At 41.0% G+C, this 19,270-nt stretch overlaps 1 protein-coding gene across 1 annotated transcript in view; it reads right to left on the reverse strand.

The window, feature by feature from the left end:
* Positions 1-346: 346 nt before the first annotated feature.
* Positions 347-19,270, reverse strand: part of TGFA (transforming growth factor alpha) — a 47,624-nt gene continuing 28,700 nt past the window's right edge. Inside the window, exons 3-6 of the mRNA XM_060787345.2 lie at positions 12,441-12,558; positions 9,680-9,829; positions 6,911-7,020; positions 347-4,278 (exon numbers count right to left, since the gene is read on the reverse strand). Of these exons, the coding sequence (XP_060643328.2) occupies positions 4,271-4,278; positions 6,911-7,020; positions 9,680-9,829; positions 12,441-12,558 (386 nt within the window). The 3' untranslated portion in view covers positions 347-4,270. The remainder of the gene's footprint in view (positions 4,279-6,910; positions 7,021-9,679; positions 9,830-12,440; positions 12,559-19,270) is intronic.

Genomic DNA, 19,270 nt, shown 5'->3' on the forward strand with positions numbered 1-19,270 from the left:
AAACAGAGGTGGGATGAGCATTTTTGGAGGTGCATGCTTGGGTTCTATAGCATTCGGTCAGACTAGATGACCTTTGGGGGTCCCTCCTAATTAGAAACCAGGCAACGGACTAAAAGCAACACTGACCGTGTCCATAATATTATATCTCTTAATTTGCATCAGGTTTGGTCAAAACCTGACACAAATTAGGTCAGACTAGGTGACCTTTGGGGGTCCCTCCTAATTACAAACCAAGCAACTGACTAGAAGCAACACTGACCATGTCCATATTATTTCTCTTAATTTGCATCAGGTTTGAGCAAAACCTGACACAAATTAGGTCAGACTAGGTGACCTTTGGGGGTCTCTCCTAATTACAAATCAAGCAATTGACTAGAATAAACACTGACCATGTTCATAATATTATTTCTCTTAATTTGCATCAGGTTTGGGCAAAACATGGTGCAAATTAGGTCAGACTAGATGACGTTTGGGGTCCCTCCAAATTAGAAACCAAGCAATGGACTAAAAGCAACACTGACCATGTCCATAATATTATTTCTCTTAATTTGCATCAGATTTGGGCAAAACATGATGCAAATTAGGTCAGACTAGATGACCTTTGGGGGTCCCTCCTAATTACAAACCAAGCAACGGACTAGAAGCAACACTGACCATGTTCATAATATTATTTCTCTTAATTTACATCAGGTTTGGGCAAAACCTGACACAAATTAGGTCAGACTAGATGACCTCTGGGGGTCCCTCCTAATTAGAATCCAAGCAACTGACTAGAAACAACATTTAATACCACTTCTCTCCATTTGTGTCAGGTTTGGGCAAAAAAACAAAACAAAACAATGGGTTTTTAATTACGAAAACTTGCCAAAAAGGGTGGTCTTTGCATTGGGAAAAGTATGTAAACAGAGGAAGTTTCCATCTGGACACCTTTATATAAATATATAGAGAGGGAGAGAATTCAATTAATTGTTCTGCCAATTCAGGAAAGAGCGGACAGAGGTTTTCCATCCAAACATCTATTTAGTGCCTCCTCTCTCTATCCATTTCTCTTTCTATTTAAAGCGCATGGAAAGCGCATGGAGCAGCGGTGAGTCCGGCCCAGGCTTTACACCTAAACGAAGGAGCAAAGCAAAGAATTCCAGAAGGAAGTTTCCAAAACTTTGGATATGACTAAAAGATTAAAAATCCCACATTTATCATTTTATGGAGACGGGAGCGACCAACAGGCTCCAAAGGGTTATTTATTATTGCCAATTGTGCCAATGCAGCAAAATTAGAAGCGCCTGCACGATCAATATGGGATTCGGTGAGCAACCCAATGAGAATTTCCCTATATGGAATTGGGTGAGAAACAATCATGGGAATTCTCAATAGGGGGCATGGTGAGAAATGCCAATGGGAATTTACAAAACCGGTAATGGGAATCATAGATTTTGGATACGGGGAGCACCGCCAATGACAATCCGCAATATGGGATTTGGTGAGAAACAATCATGGGAATTCTCAGTAGGGGATTTGGTAAGCAATGTCAATGGGAATTCACAACACCAGTAATGGGGATTCTCAATATGGGGATTTGGAGAGAAATAGTAACAGGAATTCTTAGTATGACATTTGTTAAGCGATGTCAATGGAAATTCATAATGCCGGTAATAGGAATCACAGATTTTGGATATGGTGAGCAATGCAAATGAGAATTCTCCATATTGGATTTGGTGAGAAAAAATCATGGGAATTCTCAATATGGGATTTGGTGAGAAACGTCCATGGTAATTCACCACACCGGTAATGGGAATTACCAATTTTGGATACGGTGAGCAGCGCCAATGACAATCCGCAGTATGGGATTTGGTGAGAAACAATCATGGGTATTCTCAATAGGAGACTTGGTGAGTAATGTCAATGGGATTTTCACCATATGGGATTTGGTGACAAACAATAGTGGGAATTCTCCATAATGGGAATTCTCCATAATGGGAATTACTGACTTTGGATACAATGAGCAACACCAATGAGAATTCTCCATATGGGATTTGGTGAGAAACAATAACGGGAATTCTCAATATGGGGTTTGGTAAGCAATGTCAATGAGAATTCACAACACCGGTAATGGGAATTTCCAATTTCTGATACGGTGAGCGAACATCAATGGGAATTCTCAATATGGGATTTGGTGAGAAGTAATGATGGGAATTCTCAGTATGGGATTCGGTGAGCAATGTCAATAGGAATTCACGACACTGGTAATGGGAATTCTCAATATTTGATTTGGTGAGCCAAATAGTGAGAATTCACAATATATGATTCAGCGAGCAACTGTAACAAGAATTCTGAAATATCTGGAAGTGTAATTCTCAGTATCGGTAATGATTGGTAATGGGAATTCTCAATATGGGATTTGGTGAGAAATGCCAATGGGAATTCATAATACTGGTAATGGGAATTACCAATTTCGGATATGGTGAGCAACGCCAATTAGAATTCTCCATGTGGGATTTGGTGAGAAACAATAACGGGAATTCTCCATATGGGATTTGGTAAGCAATGCCAATGAGAATTCACAACACTGGTAATGGGAATTTCCAATTTCTGATACGGAGAGCGAACATCAATGGGAATTCTCAATATGGGATTTGGTGAGAAGTAATGATGGGAATTCTCAGTATGGGATTCAGTGAGCAATGTCAATGGGAATTCACAACACCGGTAATGGGGATTCTCAATATGGGAATCAGTGAGTAAAATAACGAGAATTCACAATATATATTTCAATGAACAATCATAATAGAGACTCTCAAAATCAGGAATTGGAATTCTCAGTATCGGAATGTGGATTCTCAATATGGGATTTGGTAGGCAATGGCAATGGGAATTCATAATAATAATGGGAATTACCAATTTTGGATACGGTGAGCAATGTTTTGGTGAGAAACGCCAATGGGAATTCATAATACCGGTAATGGGAATTACTAATTTTGGATACGGTGAGCAATGTTTTGGTGAGAGATGCCGATGGAAATTCATAATACCGGTAATAGGGATTCTCAGTATTGGATTTGGTGAGTAAAATAATGAGAATTCACAATATATGCTTCAGTGAGAAATCATAATGGGAATTCTCAAATATCTGGAACTGGTAATGATAGGGAATGAGAATTCTCAGTATGGGATTTGGTGGGCAATGCTACTGAGTCCTCATCATGTACAATACCTTCTATGTTCAGATATTGGGAATGCACCCCTAATTCTCCCCAATTTCCCCATAACTGTTGGGACAGTGGATGATGGGAATCCCTGGAAAAGCAGCAATGTTTCCAAGTAATGGGACGGATGTGCCGGAGTTCTCGTTGCACGACGCAATGCGATGCCTCCCACTTTTGGAAACCTTGCAAGCCTTTCTGCATTTCGATGAGTCCGATGCTATGCTTCCAGTCAAACCAGTAATCCACTGGGATAGGAAAAGGATGGTGGTACCAAGAGAAACAGGAAGCCCAGAAATCCCAAGCATGCCATTTGGATTTAGGAACGGGCATTAAAGAGGATTTCCTTATCACCTTGGAGGGCTTTTGGAGTAATAACAAAGGAAGCGTTTCAGATCCCTTCACATCCCACTTGATCTTTTTGACATCGAAAGTTTCTGCAGACTTGACTTTGCATTCGGAGTCAAAACTCAAAAGGGAAATTAGTCCTTTTGCTTCCGTTGGGATCCCAAACGGCACTGCATTTAAGGTTCTCTAAAAGCAAGTGATCCCAATATACAAAAGTATCCTTGTTTTGGAAACTATTTGAAGTTCTGCAAGGTTGCTCTTCATTCGTTGCTTTGCAAGAACGTGCCAACGAATGTCCAAAGTCCGCCTTCTCCGTTGGAGGATCTCCCCTTTTTGAGTCCAACGTCCAATAGGCATTCCCAATCTCCAAAGGAGTCTCAAGAAAGAAAGAGGATTCCTGGGGAATACGGGATAACAAACCCCAAAGTGATCTGTCCTTGTTTCATGTCAAAGCGCATTCGTTCCTTGGAGAGGCATAAACATAAAGTTTTCAGGCTAATTTCCTGTTGTTTCCCATTCTATTTTCGGAAGTAAAAGACCCCAAAGAGGCTCCGAGTGGAGTCCACATTGCCAATATTGTGATGCAAACAAATCCCTGGAAGACTTCTTCCTTTAAATAATATATAATCCACATTTACATCTTTGGAATACGGACGCCGCTTGATGAGATGAACGGTGTTCTCTCAGAACGGTGAGATGAATCTCGGCCAAACAGGTCTTGGTCAGACAACTGGGAAAAAGAAAAAAATCCAGGTCAAAATAAGCCTAAAAGAAGGGAAGGATTCTTCTGTTTGGCACAAAGGCAATAGAACATCAATGGTACCCAATGTGTACGCAAATCCCATACTCCCCAAAAGCATTTGAGACCGTGTTGTCAAAAGCTTTCATGGCCAGAATCACTGGGTTGCTGTGAGTTTTCCAGGCTGTACAGCCATGTTCCAAAAGCATTCTCTCCTGGCATTCCACAGGTATATAAACCCCACTTGCCTAGTGTGGTGAAGTGTGAATTTTAACCTGCAGTTATGTATAATTATAAATTGATGTTTAAAAGGATATTTAAAGTTGCATAACTGGGGGGAATGATAGCCCGCTCAGCTCACTTTGAGCTGGGTTACCATAGAAATAGGGGCGGAGCCAACTGCCACTTGGCAGGGCAGCCGTTTTTAAAACAGTCAGTCTGTAGTCAGCGAACTACAGGAGAGGCTGGTTCTGTAGTAAGAATCAGGAAGGTTTTGGCTTTTAGCCTGGGTAGTTTAGATAAGTCGAGTTGACTTATTTATAGTAGTAGTTAGTGTATGAGTAGAAAAGATAAGAGAAACCCAGTGAGAATCTTTATTGCAACAGAAATATCACAAAGAAAGAATAAGCTTGTATCTGGAGTAATCTATTAAGGAAAGAAACACAGTTTGAAGAAAAATAAGTTTGAAACTTGTTTTGTGGAAGGAAGAGTCCTTTCCAGAGTTGTTTTAAGGAATGTTATAAATGTAACCTCTGAAGATAAGTGCCTCTAAGAGTTAAGAAACATTGAAACCATCAAGATCCTTCTACATTTCAATAAACCTGTTACAGTTTCTTCTAAAGCCCGGTCTCTGTTACAAATCCGTTCCAAGTTAAGTCACGCTACACACTGAAGAAAGACCAAATCAATATTACTAGCTATTAACTATGCTATCAATTTAACAAGCCCTTACAAAGTGGTGGCTTCTTTACAAAATTGTTACAAACAGGTGGTGGCTTCGTCACAAATTGGTGGCATCTCTACACATCTTTACACCTAGTTTCCAACAGACCCCTCATCCTCTGAGGATGCCTGCCATAGATGTGGGTGAAACGCCAGGAGAGAATGCTTCTGGAACATGGCCAAACAGCCCGGAAAACTCACAGCAACCCAGAATTTGAGACCTTTATCAAGATAGGAAATGGGAAAAAAAGGTGGTTGAAATAACCCAAAACAGAGCCAAAATCCTCCACCCATTCCCTGTGTTTTAATATGAATGCCTTAAAATCAGAAGGGACTCCCAAAGGTCATCTAGTCTGACCTTCGCCTGTGCGGGAATTCACAATGTGAAGACATTAAAAGAGAAATAGGCAATTAAAAAGGGAATTTTCTGGAACTGGATTATTTCTATGATGATGATGATGATGATGATGATGATTATTATTATTATTATTGTTAGAACCACAACAAGATTAGTACACGCTAAACAAGATCACTCTGCTGGCTGTTGTATTGGATCAGACGTCGGACACTTCCCAAGTGCCTAGGACTGTGTGATGTATCGGTGAATAATGCGTGCAGATCTGAGTTGGGTGACCTTTTGCAGATGACAGGCAGTAATTTTGTCAGCACTGATTGTGTTTAAGTGTGGGCCAAGGTCTTTAGGCACTGCACCCAGTGTGCCGATCCCCACTGGGACCCCCTCGCCTCACTTGAGACAAAGTCTTTACAGTTCGACTAGGTGGTCAGACTAGATGGTCTTTGAGGGTCCCTTCTAATTTTAATTAATTATCTATTCAATTTAATTATCTATTCAATCTCTGCATTGCAGAGAGGATGACTCTTCATAGTTGGAGGCTTTTTAAACAGAGGTGGGATGGGTATAATTCAGGGGCAATGCTTGCGTTGCATAGCATTTGGTCAGACTAGATGACCTTTGGGGGTCCCTCCTAATTTCAATTAATGATATAGTTAATGCATTGCAAGGAGGAGGACTCTATCTTTGGAGGCTTTTTAAACAGAGACATTATTCGGACGCCTTATCTGAGTCACATAGCAGGAGGTCAGACTAGATGGCCTTTGGGGCCCCTTCCGATTTGACATTTCAATGATTCTCGGAGGTCAGTCTAGATGGCCTTGGGGGGGGGGGCTCTTCCAATTTTAGTGGATTATTGACCCCCTTGTAAGGAGAAGTTTCCATCTTTGGAGACTTTGAACAAAGGCCAAATTGGCAGTTTTCTGGGATATTTTAGTTGTGAATTCCTGCATGGGAGGTGGTCAGACTAGATGGTCTTTGAGGGTCCCTTCTAATTTTAATTAATTATCTATTCAATGCATTGCAGAGAGGAGGACTCTTCATAGTTTGAGGCTTTTTAAACAGAGGTGGGATGGGTATTATTCAGGGGCAATGCTTGCGCTGCATAGCATTTGGTCAGACTAGATGACCTTTGGGGGTCCCTCCTAATTTCAATTGATGATATAGTTAATGCATTGCAAGGAGAAGGACTCTATCTTTGGAGGCTTTTTAAACAAAGACATTATTCGGAGGCCTTGTCTGAGTTGCATAGCAGGAGGTCAAACTAGATGGCCTTTGGGGGCCCCTTTCCAATTTGATGTTATGATGATTCTCGGCCTGTTTGTCTACCTGTTTCCGAGTGACAGCAGGATGACCCTCCCTTCAGGAGTCCGTTGGGTTTCTCCTGCCGGCAGACAGCGGTCCGGCACCCGCTGCAGTGTTTCCGGATTTTGCAGCAACTGCAAAACAGACAATGGAGAGAAAAAGGACAATGCAATTTAATGTAATTTTGGAATGACATTGAACACAATGGTGCACAGATTGGCCTTCTTAGCAGGAGAAAGAGTGATGCAATTTTTTATTGATTTTAGGGTAGGATTGTATTGTTGACACAGAACATCAGAGTCGCATTTTGGGCACCAATTCGGCACAAAATGCACCCAAAATCCTTTAGATTTGAGGTCCCTTTTCCGAGCCGAGAAAATCTGAATCCATCTTCCATCACAAGCATGGACCTAGGGTGAGTCACACTCTCTCGGCCTCAGAGGAAGACAAGAACAAGCATAAAGAAATGAAAACCAATCTTTGCCAATGTCTTTCATTAATGTCTTAAAGTCTCCATAATTGTTTTCAGTCCTGGAAACCCACTGGGCTGAATGGCCGTCTGTCAGGAGGGCTTTGGTTGTGTCTTCCGGCTTGGCTAGATCCCCTTTCCTACTCTAAGACTCTATGAAGTGGGATTCATTGGTTATTGTGAATGGTGTCAACGTTTAATTCTATTTTCACGGTTGTACGTTTAGTTTTGTTTAGTTTTCAAATTATATATTGTATTATTTTTATGGTTGGATGCTTTGGGTCAAAGCAAGATAGAAACAACAACAACAACAACAATGCCATCCTATGGAACACAGCCATGGTGGTTGGGCAATCTGCAACCAACAGTAAAAGGTTTTTAATGTGAGCTGTTCCAGTTGCAACACTCATAGGGCGCGCGTCACCCGCAAAGCCGTGTCCTTAGACAACAAAACACACACATTCAATAGAGATGCCATTCCAGGACATTTCAGCCACACAGATGCAAAGGCGCGTCATTTTCATGCTGTTTATGAACTCTTTCCCTTCCCAATGTATGACAGATGCATATGAGACAGAAGAAAGAAGATGCAATTGTTGTTTGGCCATATATATATATATATATATATATATATACACACACACACATATATACACACACACATACGCACGCACACACACACACACACATAAACACACACAAGCCATTCCTGAGCTAGAAACACCTGACTTACAAATGACTCCAAGTGAAGAACAGGGTTGGACTGGATGGCCTTTGGGGGTCCCTTCCAAATCTAGGATACTATATCTATGTTATATGTGTGTGTGTGTTGAGAGGGTGTGACCTGGACCTTTGGAGTAGTCGCATGCATTCCGATCGTGACCTCTAACCTATGGAATCATATTCATCTTAGAGTTAGTAGTCTTTGCGAGTACTCCAAAGGCCATCCAGTCCATCCACTTTCTCCAAGGCAGGAAGGTACAACTCGATCCTTCCCAACAGATAGCCATATAGCCTCTGCTTAGAAACCTCCAGAGAAAGGACAAAGCAAATCATAGAAAGATTCCTAGATTTGGAAAGGGACCTCTAAAGGATATCCAGTCCAACCCCTTTCTATCTTTATGCATGAAAAGCACAATCAAAGCTCTCCTGACAGATGGCCATCCAGCCATCTTTGAACACCCAAAATAACAACACAATATAATATAATAAAATATAATGTACAATAATATAATATGACCTAATTAAAATAAATAATATAATATAATATAAGTAATATTCTAGAATCCAGATAAAACAAGTTTTTGAACCACCAAAATAACAAAATATAATATATTGTCAAAGGCTTTCATGGCTGGAATCACTAGGTTCTTGTGGGTTTTTTCGGGCTATAGGGCCATGTTCTAGAGGCATTTCTCCTGACATTTCGCCTGCATCTATGGCAAGCATCCTCAGAGGTGAGGTCACCTCTGAGGATGCTTGCCATAGATGCACCTCTGAGGACCTCACCTCTGAGGATGCTTGCCATAGATGCAGGCGAAACGTCAGGAGAAATGCCTCTAGAACATGGCTCTATAGCCCGAAAAACCCACAAAAATATAATATAGCTCAATATAATATAAATAATACAATATAAATAATGTAATATGATATAATTAATATAAATAGTACAATAAAATATAAATAATATATATATTTATTTATTTACTTACTTACAACATTTATATGCCACCCTTCTCACCCCGAAGCGGACTCAGAGCGGCTTACAAGATATATATATATACATACAATATATTATTAACATAGTACAATATCAGTTTTAAATATTGCTATATTGTACTATATCAATTATACTGTAATATTATTAGTAATATTACATGTTATATAAATATATAATTATAATATCATAATATCATAAGTAATATTCTAGAATCCGGACAAAACATGTTTTTGAACCACCAAAATAACAAAATATAATATAGCTCAATACAATATAAATAATGTAATATGATATAATTAATATAAATAATACAATATAAAATAAATAATATAATACGATAAGTAATATTCTAGAATCCAGACAAAACAAGTTTTTGAACTACCAAAATAACCACCAAAATAACAAAAGATAATATAGATCAATATAATATAAATAATACAATATAAATAATATAATGTGATATAATTAATTTAGATAATACAATATAATATTAATAATATAATACGTAATTAATATACTATGATTAATGTAATATAATACAGCGAGACTCCTGTAAACATGGAACTGATATCCGCAGCCACTGACTGAGTGAAGGCGTACTTACTGTATGAGGACGCAGACCATAATAAGCATGGCACATGCGACCACAGAGACCACCGCCAGCGCTGTGATGGTCTGCTTCGTGTGGTTGGCGGCCACTACCGCCAGCAGGTCAACGTGCTCGCACCGAGTCCCAACATAACCACTGTGGCAACTGGGAAGGGAAAGGAAAAGTCATACATCAAACTGGGAAGAAGGAAAGCCCATCACAATGAGAAAAAGGGGTGATGGGAGTTGTAGCTGAGCATGGGCTTGATACACCTCAGCTGGAGAATGTAAACTACAACTCCCAGGGTTCCATCGCAGCTAAAGTGGGGTCAAAGGGTGTTCATTTCAACCGTGTAGATGCACACTTAATGCAGTTTGAACCCCACATCATCTGCCATTGGATCCTGGGAGTTGCAGTTTCGCAAGCCAAATAAGGAGCTGAACCATTGCAAGTCACTTTAATGTCGATGCACTGTTAGTGCGGTTTGGGACCACTTTATACAATGTAGATGCACCTTTAATGCGGTCTGGCAGCACTTTAATTGTACAATGTAGATGGACATGCATTGGTATGAGCAGTATCTCTTCCTGTATCCATTGTATGCAATTGTCTCCATAGAGGAATTCATCCATGCCCTAAGCCTGGATCCACACTGTCGAATGAATGTGGTTTGATCCCACTTTAAACAGCCATGGCTCAACCCAATGGAGTCCTGGGAGTTGTAGTCTGGAGAGGCACCAGTCCTCTTTGGCGGAGGAGGCGAAAGGCCTTGGGAAACTACAGCTCCCAGGATCCCGCAGCATTGAGCCACGGCAGTCAAAGTGGTGTCAATCTGTGCTAATTCCCCCATTCAGATGCCCCCCCCCCCCTTGAGGACAACCATAGCAGTCAAAGTGGAGTATTATTATTATTATTATTATTATTCAGATCCTAGGACCCCACAGCACTGAACCATGGCAGTCAAAGTGGAGTATTATTATTATTATTATTACTATCATTATCATCATCATCATCATCATCATCATTATTCAGTTCCCAGGACCTCACAGCATTGAACCATGGCAATCAAAGTGGAGTATTATTATTATTACAACAACTATGACTACAATTACTATTATTGTTACTACTACTGTTACTATTATTATTCAGCTCCCAGGACCCCATAACACTGAACCATGGCAATCAAAGTGGAGTATTATTATTATTACAACTATTACTACAATTACTATTATTGTTACTATTGTTACTACTGCTACTACCACTATTATTATTCAGCTCTCAGGACCCCATGGCACTGAACCATGGCAATCAAAGTGGAATATTATTATTACTATTACTATTCTTACTATTATTCTTACTATTATTCTTATTACTCATCTCCCAGAACCTCATAGCATTGAACAATGGCAATCAAAGTGGATTATTATTATTATTACTGCTATTAGCATTATTACTATTATAGTTACTATTGTTACCACTACTATTACTATTATTATTCAGTTCCCAGAACTGAACCATGGCAATTAAAGTAGATTATTATTATTATTATTATTATTATTATTATTCAGCTCCCAGGAACCCATGACACTGAACCCTGGCAATCAAAGTGGGGTATTATTATTATTGTTATTACTATTACTACTATTACTATTATTGTTACTATTGTTACTACTACTACTCTTATTATTCAACTCCCAGGACCCCATAGCATTGAACCATGGCAATCAAAGTGAGGTATTATTATGATTACTATTACTATTACTATTACTATTATTATTATTACTCATCTCCCAGGACTCCATAGCACTGAACCACAGCAATCAAAGTGGAGTGTTATTATTATTATTATTATTATTATTATTATTATTACTATTACTATTATTCAGCTCTGAAGACACAATAGCATTGAACCATGGCAGTCAAAGTGGAGTGTTATTATTATTATTATTACTATTATTATTATTCAGCTCTGAAGACACAATAGCATTGAACCATGGCAGTCAAAGTGGAGTGTTGTTATTATTATTATTATTATTATTATTATTATTATTATTACTATTATTATTATTCAGCTCTGAAGACACAATGACTGCCATGGTTCAATGCTATTGTGTCTTCAGAGCTGAATAATAATAATAGTGGAGTGTTATTATTATTGTTATTATTATTACTATTATTACTATTCAGCTCTGAAGACACAATAGCATTGAACCATGGCAGTCAAAGTGGAGTGTTATTGTTGTTATTATTATTATTATTATTATTATTATTACTACTACTACTACTATTATTACTATTATTATTATTCAGCTCTGAAGACACAATGACTGCCATGTGTCAGTCATTGTGCCATGTGTTATTATTCAACTCTGAAGACACAATGACTGTTCAATGCTATTGTGTCTTCAGAGCTGAATAATAATAATAGTGGAGTGTTATTATTATTATTACTATTATTATTATTCAGCTCTGAAGACGCAATATCATTGAACCATGGCAGTCAAAGTGGAGTATTATTATTATTATTATTATTATTATTATTATTACTATTACTATTCAGCTCTCATAGTATCAAACCATGGTGGTCAAAGTGGGTTACTATTATTACTATTATTCTTATTATAATTAAGCTCCGAGGACCCCATAGCATTGAACCATGGCAGTCAAAGTGGAGCATTACTATTACTATTATTATTCACCTCTCCCGATCTCACAGTACTGAACCATGGGAGTCCAAGTGGTGTCAATCTGCATTAATTCCCCTGTGTGGACTCACATGCACGCCGGCTTCTCCTCCTGCACCAGGAACCTGCAAGTGCCGTATACACAGAACTGGCTGTGGGCGTCCGGACAGGTGTCAAAGTGGGACCTCACGGCCGCTGCCACAGGAACACCTGGAAGGGAATCAAAGACACGGGCATAAGACCACGGAGAAGAACGCATCCAGTGGAAAGGAAGGGCTTTCCATTGAGGGAGGAAGGAAGGAAGGAAGGAAGGAAGGAAGGAAGGAAGGAAGGAAGGAAGGAAGGAAGGAAGGAGGGAAGGGGCAAGCTCCTGGAAAAAAGAAATGTCCCACAATGGATTATATGCAATGGAACCTCCTTCTCTGCAGGTTTTCAAGCAGAGGCTGGATGGCCACCTGTCGGGAGAGCTTGGATTGTGTCTTTCTTTAGGCAGAAGGGAGTTGGACTTCCAACTCTAACATGCTATGATTATATGAGTTATTTAAGCAGATGCTGGATGGTCATTTGTTGGAAGGGCTTTTATTATTCTTACATTTATTTATATGCTGCTTTATCTCTCCTTATGTCAGAACGAGGTTGGACTGGATGGCCTTGAGAGGTCCCTTCAAACTCTATCATTCTATGATTATATGAGTTTTTAAAAAAAGCAAATGATGGACGGCCGTCTGTCAGGACGGTTTGAATTGTGGCTTTCTTTATGGCAGAAGGGGGTTGGAGTGGATGGCCTTTGGGGATCCCTTCCAACTCTAGGATTGAATGGTTCTATTATTATCGTTATGCAGAGAATGGATGGCCATCTGTCAGGAGGGTTCGGATTGTGTCTTCCTCTATAACAGAAGGGGTTTGGACTGGATGGCCTTTGGGGGTCCCTTCCAACTCTAGGATTGAATGGTTCTATTATTATCGTTATGCAGAGAATGGATGGCCATCTGTCAGGAGGGTTCAGATTGTGTCTTCCTCTATAACAGAAGGGGTTTGGACTGGATGGCCTTTGGGGGTCCCTTCCAACTCTATCATTGTATGGTTCTATTATCATTATCATTATGCAGTGGCTGAGTGGCCATCTGTCAGGAAGGATCAAATTATGCTTTCCTGCCTGACAGAAGGGGGTTGGACTGGATGGCCTTTGGGGGTCCCTCATATAATGTCATATAATCATACAATAATAGATTATATGAGGGGTTTTTAAAGGAGATACTGAATGGTCAGGAGGGTTTGGATTTTGTCTATGAGGGTTGGACTAGATGGCCTTTGGGGACCCCTTCCAACTCTAGGATTCTATGGTTCTATTATCATTATTGTTATGCAGAGTATGGATGGCCATCTGTCAGGAGGGTTTGCATTGTGTCTTCCTCTATAACAGAAGGGGGTTGGACTAGATGGCCTTTAGGGGTCCCTTCCAATTCTATCATTGTATGGTTCTATTATCATTATCATTATGCAGTGGCTGAGTGGCCATCTGTTGGGAAGGCTCAAATTATGCTTTCCTGCCAGACAGAAGTGGGTTGGACTGGATGGCCTTTGAGGGACCCTAATATAATGTCATATATACAATAATAGATTATATGAGTTTTTTAAAGGAGATACTGGATGGCCATCTGTCAGGAGGGTTTGGATTGTGTCTTCCTCTATGGCAGAAGGGGGTTGGACAGGATGGCCTTTGAGGATCCCTTCCAACTCTATCATTCTATGGTTCTATTATCATTGATTATGCAGAGGCTGAGTGGCCATCTGTCAGGAAGGATCAAATTATGCCTTCCTGCCTGACAGAAGAGGGTTGGACTGGATGGCCCTTGGGGGTCCCTAATATAATGTCATATATACAATAATAGATTATATGAGTTTTTTAAAAGGAGGTACTGGATGGCCATCTGTCAGGAGGGTTTGGATTGTGTCTTCCTCTATGACAGAAGGGGGTTGGACAGGATGGCCTTTGAGGATCCCTTCCAACTCTATCATTCTAGGGTTCTATTATCATTGATTATGTAGAGGCTGAGTGGCCATCTGTCAGGAAGGATCAAATTATGCCTTCCTGCCTGACAGAAGGGGGTTGGACTGGATGGCCTTTGGGGGTCCCTCATATAATGTCATATAATCATACAATAATAGATTATATGAGGTTTTTTTAAAGGAGGTACTGGATGGCCATCTGTCAGGAGGGTTTGGCTTGTGTCTTAAAGCCTAAACCCATTGGGAAGCAAACAGGTGCATGTGCAAGGCTTAAAAACCATTGAATGCAAGCCCGCAAGGAAACAAACAACACTCAGCGGCCCCTGAGCTAAATCTAAACCCCGTTGGCGCTGCTATTAATTTCCCGGCTTCTCTGGCTCCGTTCCAGGGCGTGAGGAATGCCATGCCTTGCATTCTTCTCCGTCCCAAACAAAAACCCTTTCTTGGTGCCAAAAAAGCATAATAAGGTCCACGCTGCAAATAACTTGCGCCGTTAAACAGCATGACACAGAGCCATGTTCCCAAAGGCTTGCGCTTGATCCAAGGGTGCATCTGCACTGGGGGACTAATGCACCTTGGCGTCACTTGAACTGCCCTATCTCAATGGGAAGGGTAGTTTTGCAAGGTCTTTCGCCTACTCTGCCAAATGCCAAGTCCATAGGATTCCATAGCATTGAAAAGTGGTCCCAAACTGCATCGATCCTGCACAGAAAACATCCCAAATTGTCACACTTATGGATTTATATGCTGCTTTTCCTCCTCCCAAAAGGGGACCCTTAAGGTCATCTAGTCCATCCCCTGAGCTATGCAGGAATCGACAGCAAAAGTATGGATTTATATACTGCTTTTCTTCCTCCCAAAAAGGGACCTTTAAGGTCATCTAGTTCATCCCTGCAGCTATGCAGGAATCCAGTGCAAAATATGGATGTATAAGTTGCTTTTTCCTCCCAGAAAGGAACCCATAAGGTCATCTAGTCCAGCTCTGGAGCTATGCAGGAACCCAGAGGAAAAGGTGGATTTATATGCTGCCTTTCCACCCCAAAGGGCACCCTTAGGGTCATCTAATCCATCTCCAAAGTTATGCAGGAGTCCAGAGCAAAATACAGATTTATATGCTGCTTTTCCCCCCAAAAGGGAAGTCTTAAGATCATCTAGTCCAGCTCTGCATCTATGCAGGAATCCAGAGAAAAATATGGATTTATATGCTGCTTTTCCTCTCAAAAGGGGACCTTTAAGGTCATCTAGTTCATCCCTGCAGCTATGCAGGAATCCAGAGCAAAATATGGATTTAAAAGATACTTTTTCCTCCCAAAAAGGGGTCCATAAGGTCATCTAGTCCAGCTCTGGGGCTATGCAGGAACCCAGAGGAAAATGTGGATTTATATGCTGCTTTTCCATCCAAAAGGGCACCCTTAAGGTCATCCAATCCATCTCTACCGCTATGCAGGAATCCAGAGCAAAATACAGATTTATATGCTGCTTTTCCTCCCAAAAGGGGGGTCTTAAGATCATCTAGTACAGCTCCGCATCTATGCAGGAATCCAGAGCAAAATACGGATTTATATGCTGTTTTCCTCTCAAAAGGGGACCTTAAGGCCATCTAACCCACCTCCAAAGCTATCCAGAGCAAAATACAAATTTATATGTTGCTTTTCCTCCCCAAAGTGGGCTCTTAAAGTCATGTAGTTCATCCCTGCAGCTATGCAGCAATCCAGAGAAAAATATGGATTTATATGCTGCTTTTCCTCCCAAAAGGGGACCCTTAAGGTCAACTAGTTCATCCCTGCAGCTATGCAGGAATCCAGAGAAAAATATGGATTTATATGCTGCTTTTCCTCCCAAAAGGGGACCCTTAAGGTCAACTAGTTCATCCCTGCAGCTATGCAGGAATCCAGAGAAAAATATGGATTTATATGCTGCTTTTCCACCCAAAAGGGGACCCTTAAGGTCATCTAATACATTTCCACAGCTATGCAGGAATCCAAAGCAAAATACAGATTTATGTGTTGCTTTTCCTCCCAAAAGGGGACCTTTAAGGTCATCTAGTTCATCCCTGCAGCTATGCAGGAATCCAGAGAAAAATATGGATTTTTAAGATACTTTTTCCTCCCAAAAAGGAACCCATAAGGTCATCTAGTCCAGCTCTGGAGCTATGCAGGAACCCAGAGGAAAAGGTGGATTTATATGCTGCTTTTCTCCCCAAAAGGGGTGTCTTAAGATCATCTAGTCGAGCTCCGCATCTATGCAGAAATCCAGAGCAAAATATGGATTTATATGCTGCCTTTCCTCCCAAAAGGGGACCCTTAAGGCCATCTAATCTACCTCCAAAGCTATCCAGAGCAAAATACAAATTTATATGTTGCTTTTCCTCCTCCCAAAAGGGGACCCTTAAGGTCATCTAGCCCATCTCTGCAGCTATACCAGAATCCAGAGCAAACTACAGATTTATATGCTGCCTTTCCTCCCCAAATAGGGCTCTTTCCTCCCCAAATAGGGCTCATCTAGTGTGCATCTGCACTGTGGGACTAATGCACTTTGGTGCCACTTGATCTGCCATATCTCAATGGGAGGTGTAGTTTTGCAAGGTCTTTCGCCTACTCGGCCAAAACGACAAGTCCATAGGCTTCCATAGCATTGAGCCATAGCAGTGAAGAGTGGTCCCAAACTGCATCAATCCTGCAGTGTGGACGCACAGAATAAATCCAAAAATGTTACACTTCTGTTTTATTTAGTTGATTCTCACTAGGGTTTCCCACCACTTGCAAAAAAGAAGAAGCTATTTTTGACCATTAAAAATGTTTTTTAAAAGATTCTTTCCATCCCTAATGAAAAGCAGGAGGATTGTTTATATATAGTCTTGGAAAAAGAAGGTGGGAACACTTAGGAGAATGGACACATCTGCAAATTGTGGGGTTCCCCCCCCCCCCCCAACTCTGACTTTATATTTTTAGGCAAAGCAGATGTCATAAATTAATACCAGGCTATTTAAAGTAAATAGGAAGAAATAAATTGTTAAGTAATTATGGGAAGAGGCCTGCAGAATATAAGGATTGGCATTCATTCAGGGGGAAACAAATGGCAAGAAGATCACATTATATACAATCGCGAAGTACAGCATTGTCCTTTATATAAAATGGCAAAATCGAGCATTATTTAGAGAGTGTGTATGTGTATGTGTAGGAATTGTGTGAGTTGGAAGTCCAAAACAACTGGAGGGAGGGCCAAAGCTGGCCTAGGCCTGATACACTGGGACTGTGGCGCAGCTGGTTGGGAGTCAGCTGCATTAAGATCACTACTGACCGAAGAGTCATGAGTTTGAAGCCAGCCCGGGTCGGAGTGAGCTTCCGACCAATTTGTGTAGCTTGCTGTCGACCTTTGCAGCCCGAAAGACAGTTGCATCTGTCAAGTAGGAAATTTAGGTACCACTTATGTGGGGAGGTTAATTTAACTCATTTACGAGGCCATAAAAATCTCCAGGCAGTATGCAAAGAATGAGGAAGTACTTCATCAGTGTCACAATCGGACGGTGAAGCAACAGCTCCCTGGTGGCCAGAAGCTGGAATGTTAAATAGCCCCTGAGTGTCTTTTTTTCCCCCCAACTTTTTATTTTTACAATACAGAAAATACATACCTTGCACACACAAAACATTTACAATTCCCACCACCAACATGAGGATTATTATCTTTCACATATTCATTTCTTTTTTAGACAATCATTATTTCTTTATCTTTATACATTTCCATCCTGTATGCTATATAGCATTTGTATCTTATTTCTTATGACCTGATCTCCGGAATGATTCATAATATAGTTCATTACCCTTGTCCATCTATCTTCCATTTCTCTCATTCGATTTTCATTGATTTTTAAATCATTTCATTTCACATTCATAATTTCAAATTCCATTTGCTCCACCATATAATGGTACCAGTTATTTATTGTCCATTTTGATTTATCTTTCCACCCTAATACTATTACTGCTTGTGCACATTCAATTATTGCTTCTTTTGTGACGGTCTGGATGAGGGCGAACAAATTGAAATTGAATCCAGACAAGACAGAGGTCCTCCTGGTCAGTCGCAAGGCCGAACAGGGCATAGGGTTACAGCCTGTGTTGGATGGGGCCGCACTCCCCCTGAAGACGCAGGTTCGCAGCTTGGGTGTGACCCTGGACTCATCGCTGAGCCTGGAACCCCAGGTTTCGGCGGTGACCAGGGGAGCATTTGCACAGCTAAAGCTTGTGCACCAGCTGCGCCCGTACCTTGGGAAGTCTGACTTGGCCACGGTAGTCCACGCTCTGGTTACATCCCGTTTAGACTACTGCAACGCTCTCTACGTGGGGTTGCCTTTGAAGACAGCTCGGAAGCTCCAACTAGTCCAACGCTCGGCAGCCATGATTTTAACAGGAGCGGAGCGCAGGGAGCATACAACCCCCCTGTTGCGCCAACTCCACTGGTTACCGATCTGCTACCGGGCTGAATTCAAAGTGCTGGCATTGGCCTTTAAAGCCCTAAACGGTTCCGGCCCAAGCTACCTATCTGACCGCATCTCTGCCTATGAACCCACCAGGACTTTGAGATCTTCCGGGGAGACCCTGCTCTCGATCCCGCCTGCTTCTCAAGCTCGGCTGGCGAGGACGAGAGATAGGGCCTTCTCGGTGGTGGCTCCTCGGCTGTGGAACGCCCTTCCTACAGACATTAGACTAGCACCATCTCTAATGGTATTCCGCAAAAAGGTGAAGACCTGGATGTTTGTGCAGGCGTTTGAGTAATTTAGTGCAATCTGGTAATGGAACATAGGAATGGAACAATGGACGACGAACCTGGACTACGCTTGGATGATGAGAAGATTGGGTACGGTTGTTTTTTGTAATAATTGTGCATTGTAATTGCTTATTGGTAATTTATGGAT

The sequence above is a fragment of the Anolis sagrei genome, chromosome 7, assembly GCF_037176765.1.
Source record: "Anolis sagrei isolate rAnoSag1 chromosome 7, rAnoSag1.mat, whole genome shotgun sequence".
Taxonomy (NCBI): Eukaryota; Metazoa; Chordata; class Lepidosauria; order Squamata; family Dactyloidae; genus Anolis; species Anolis sagrei.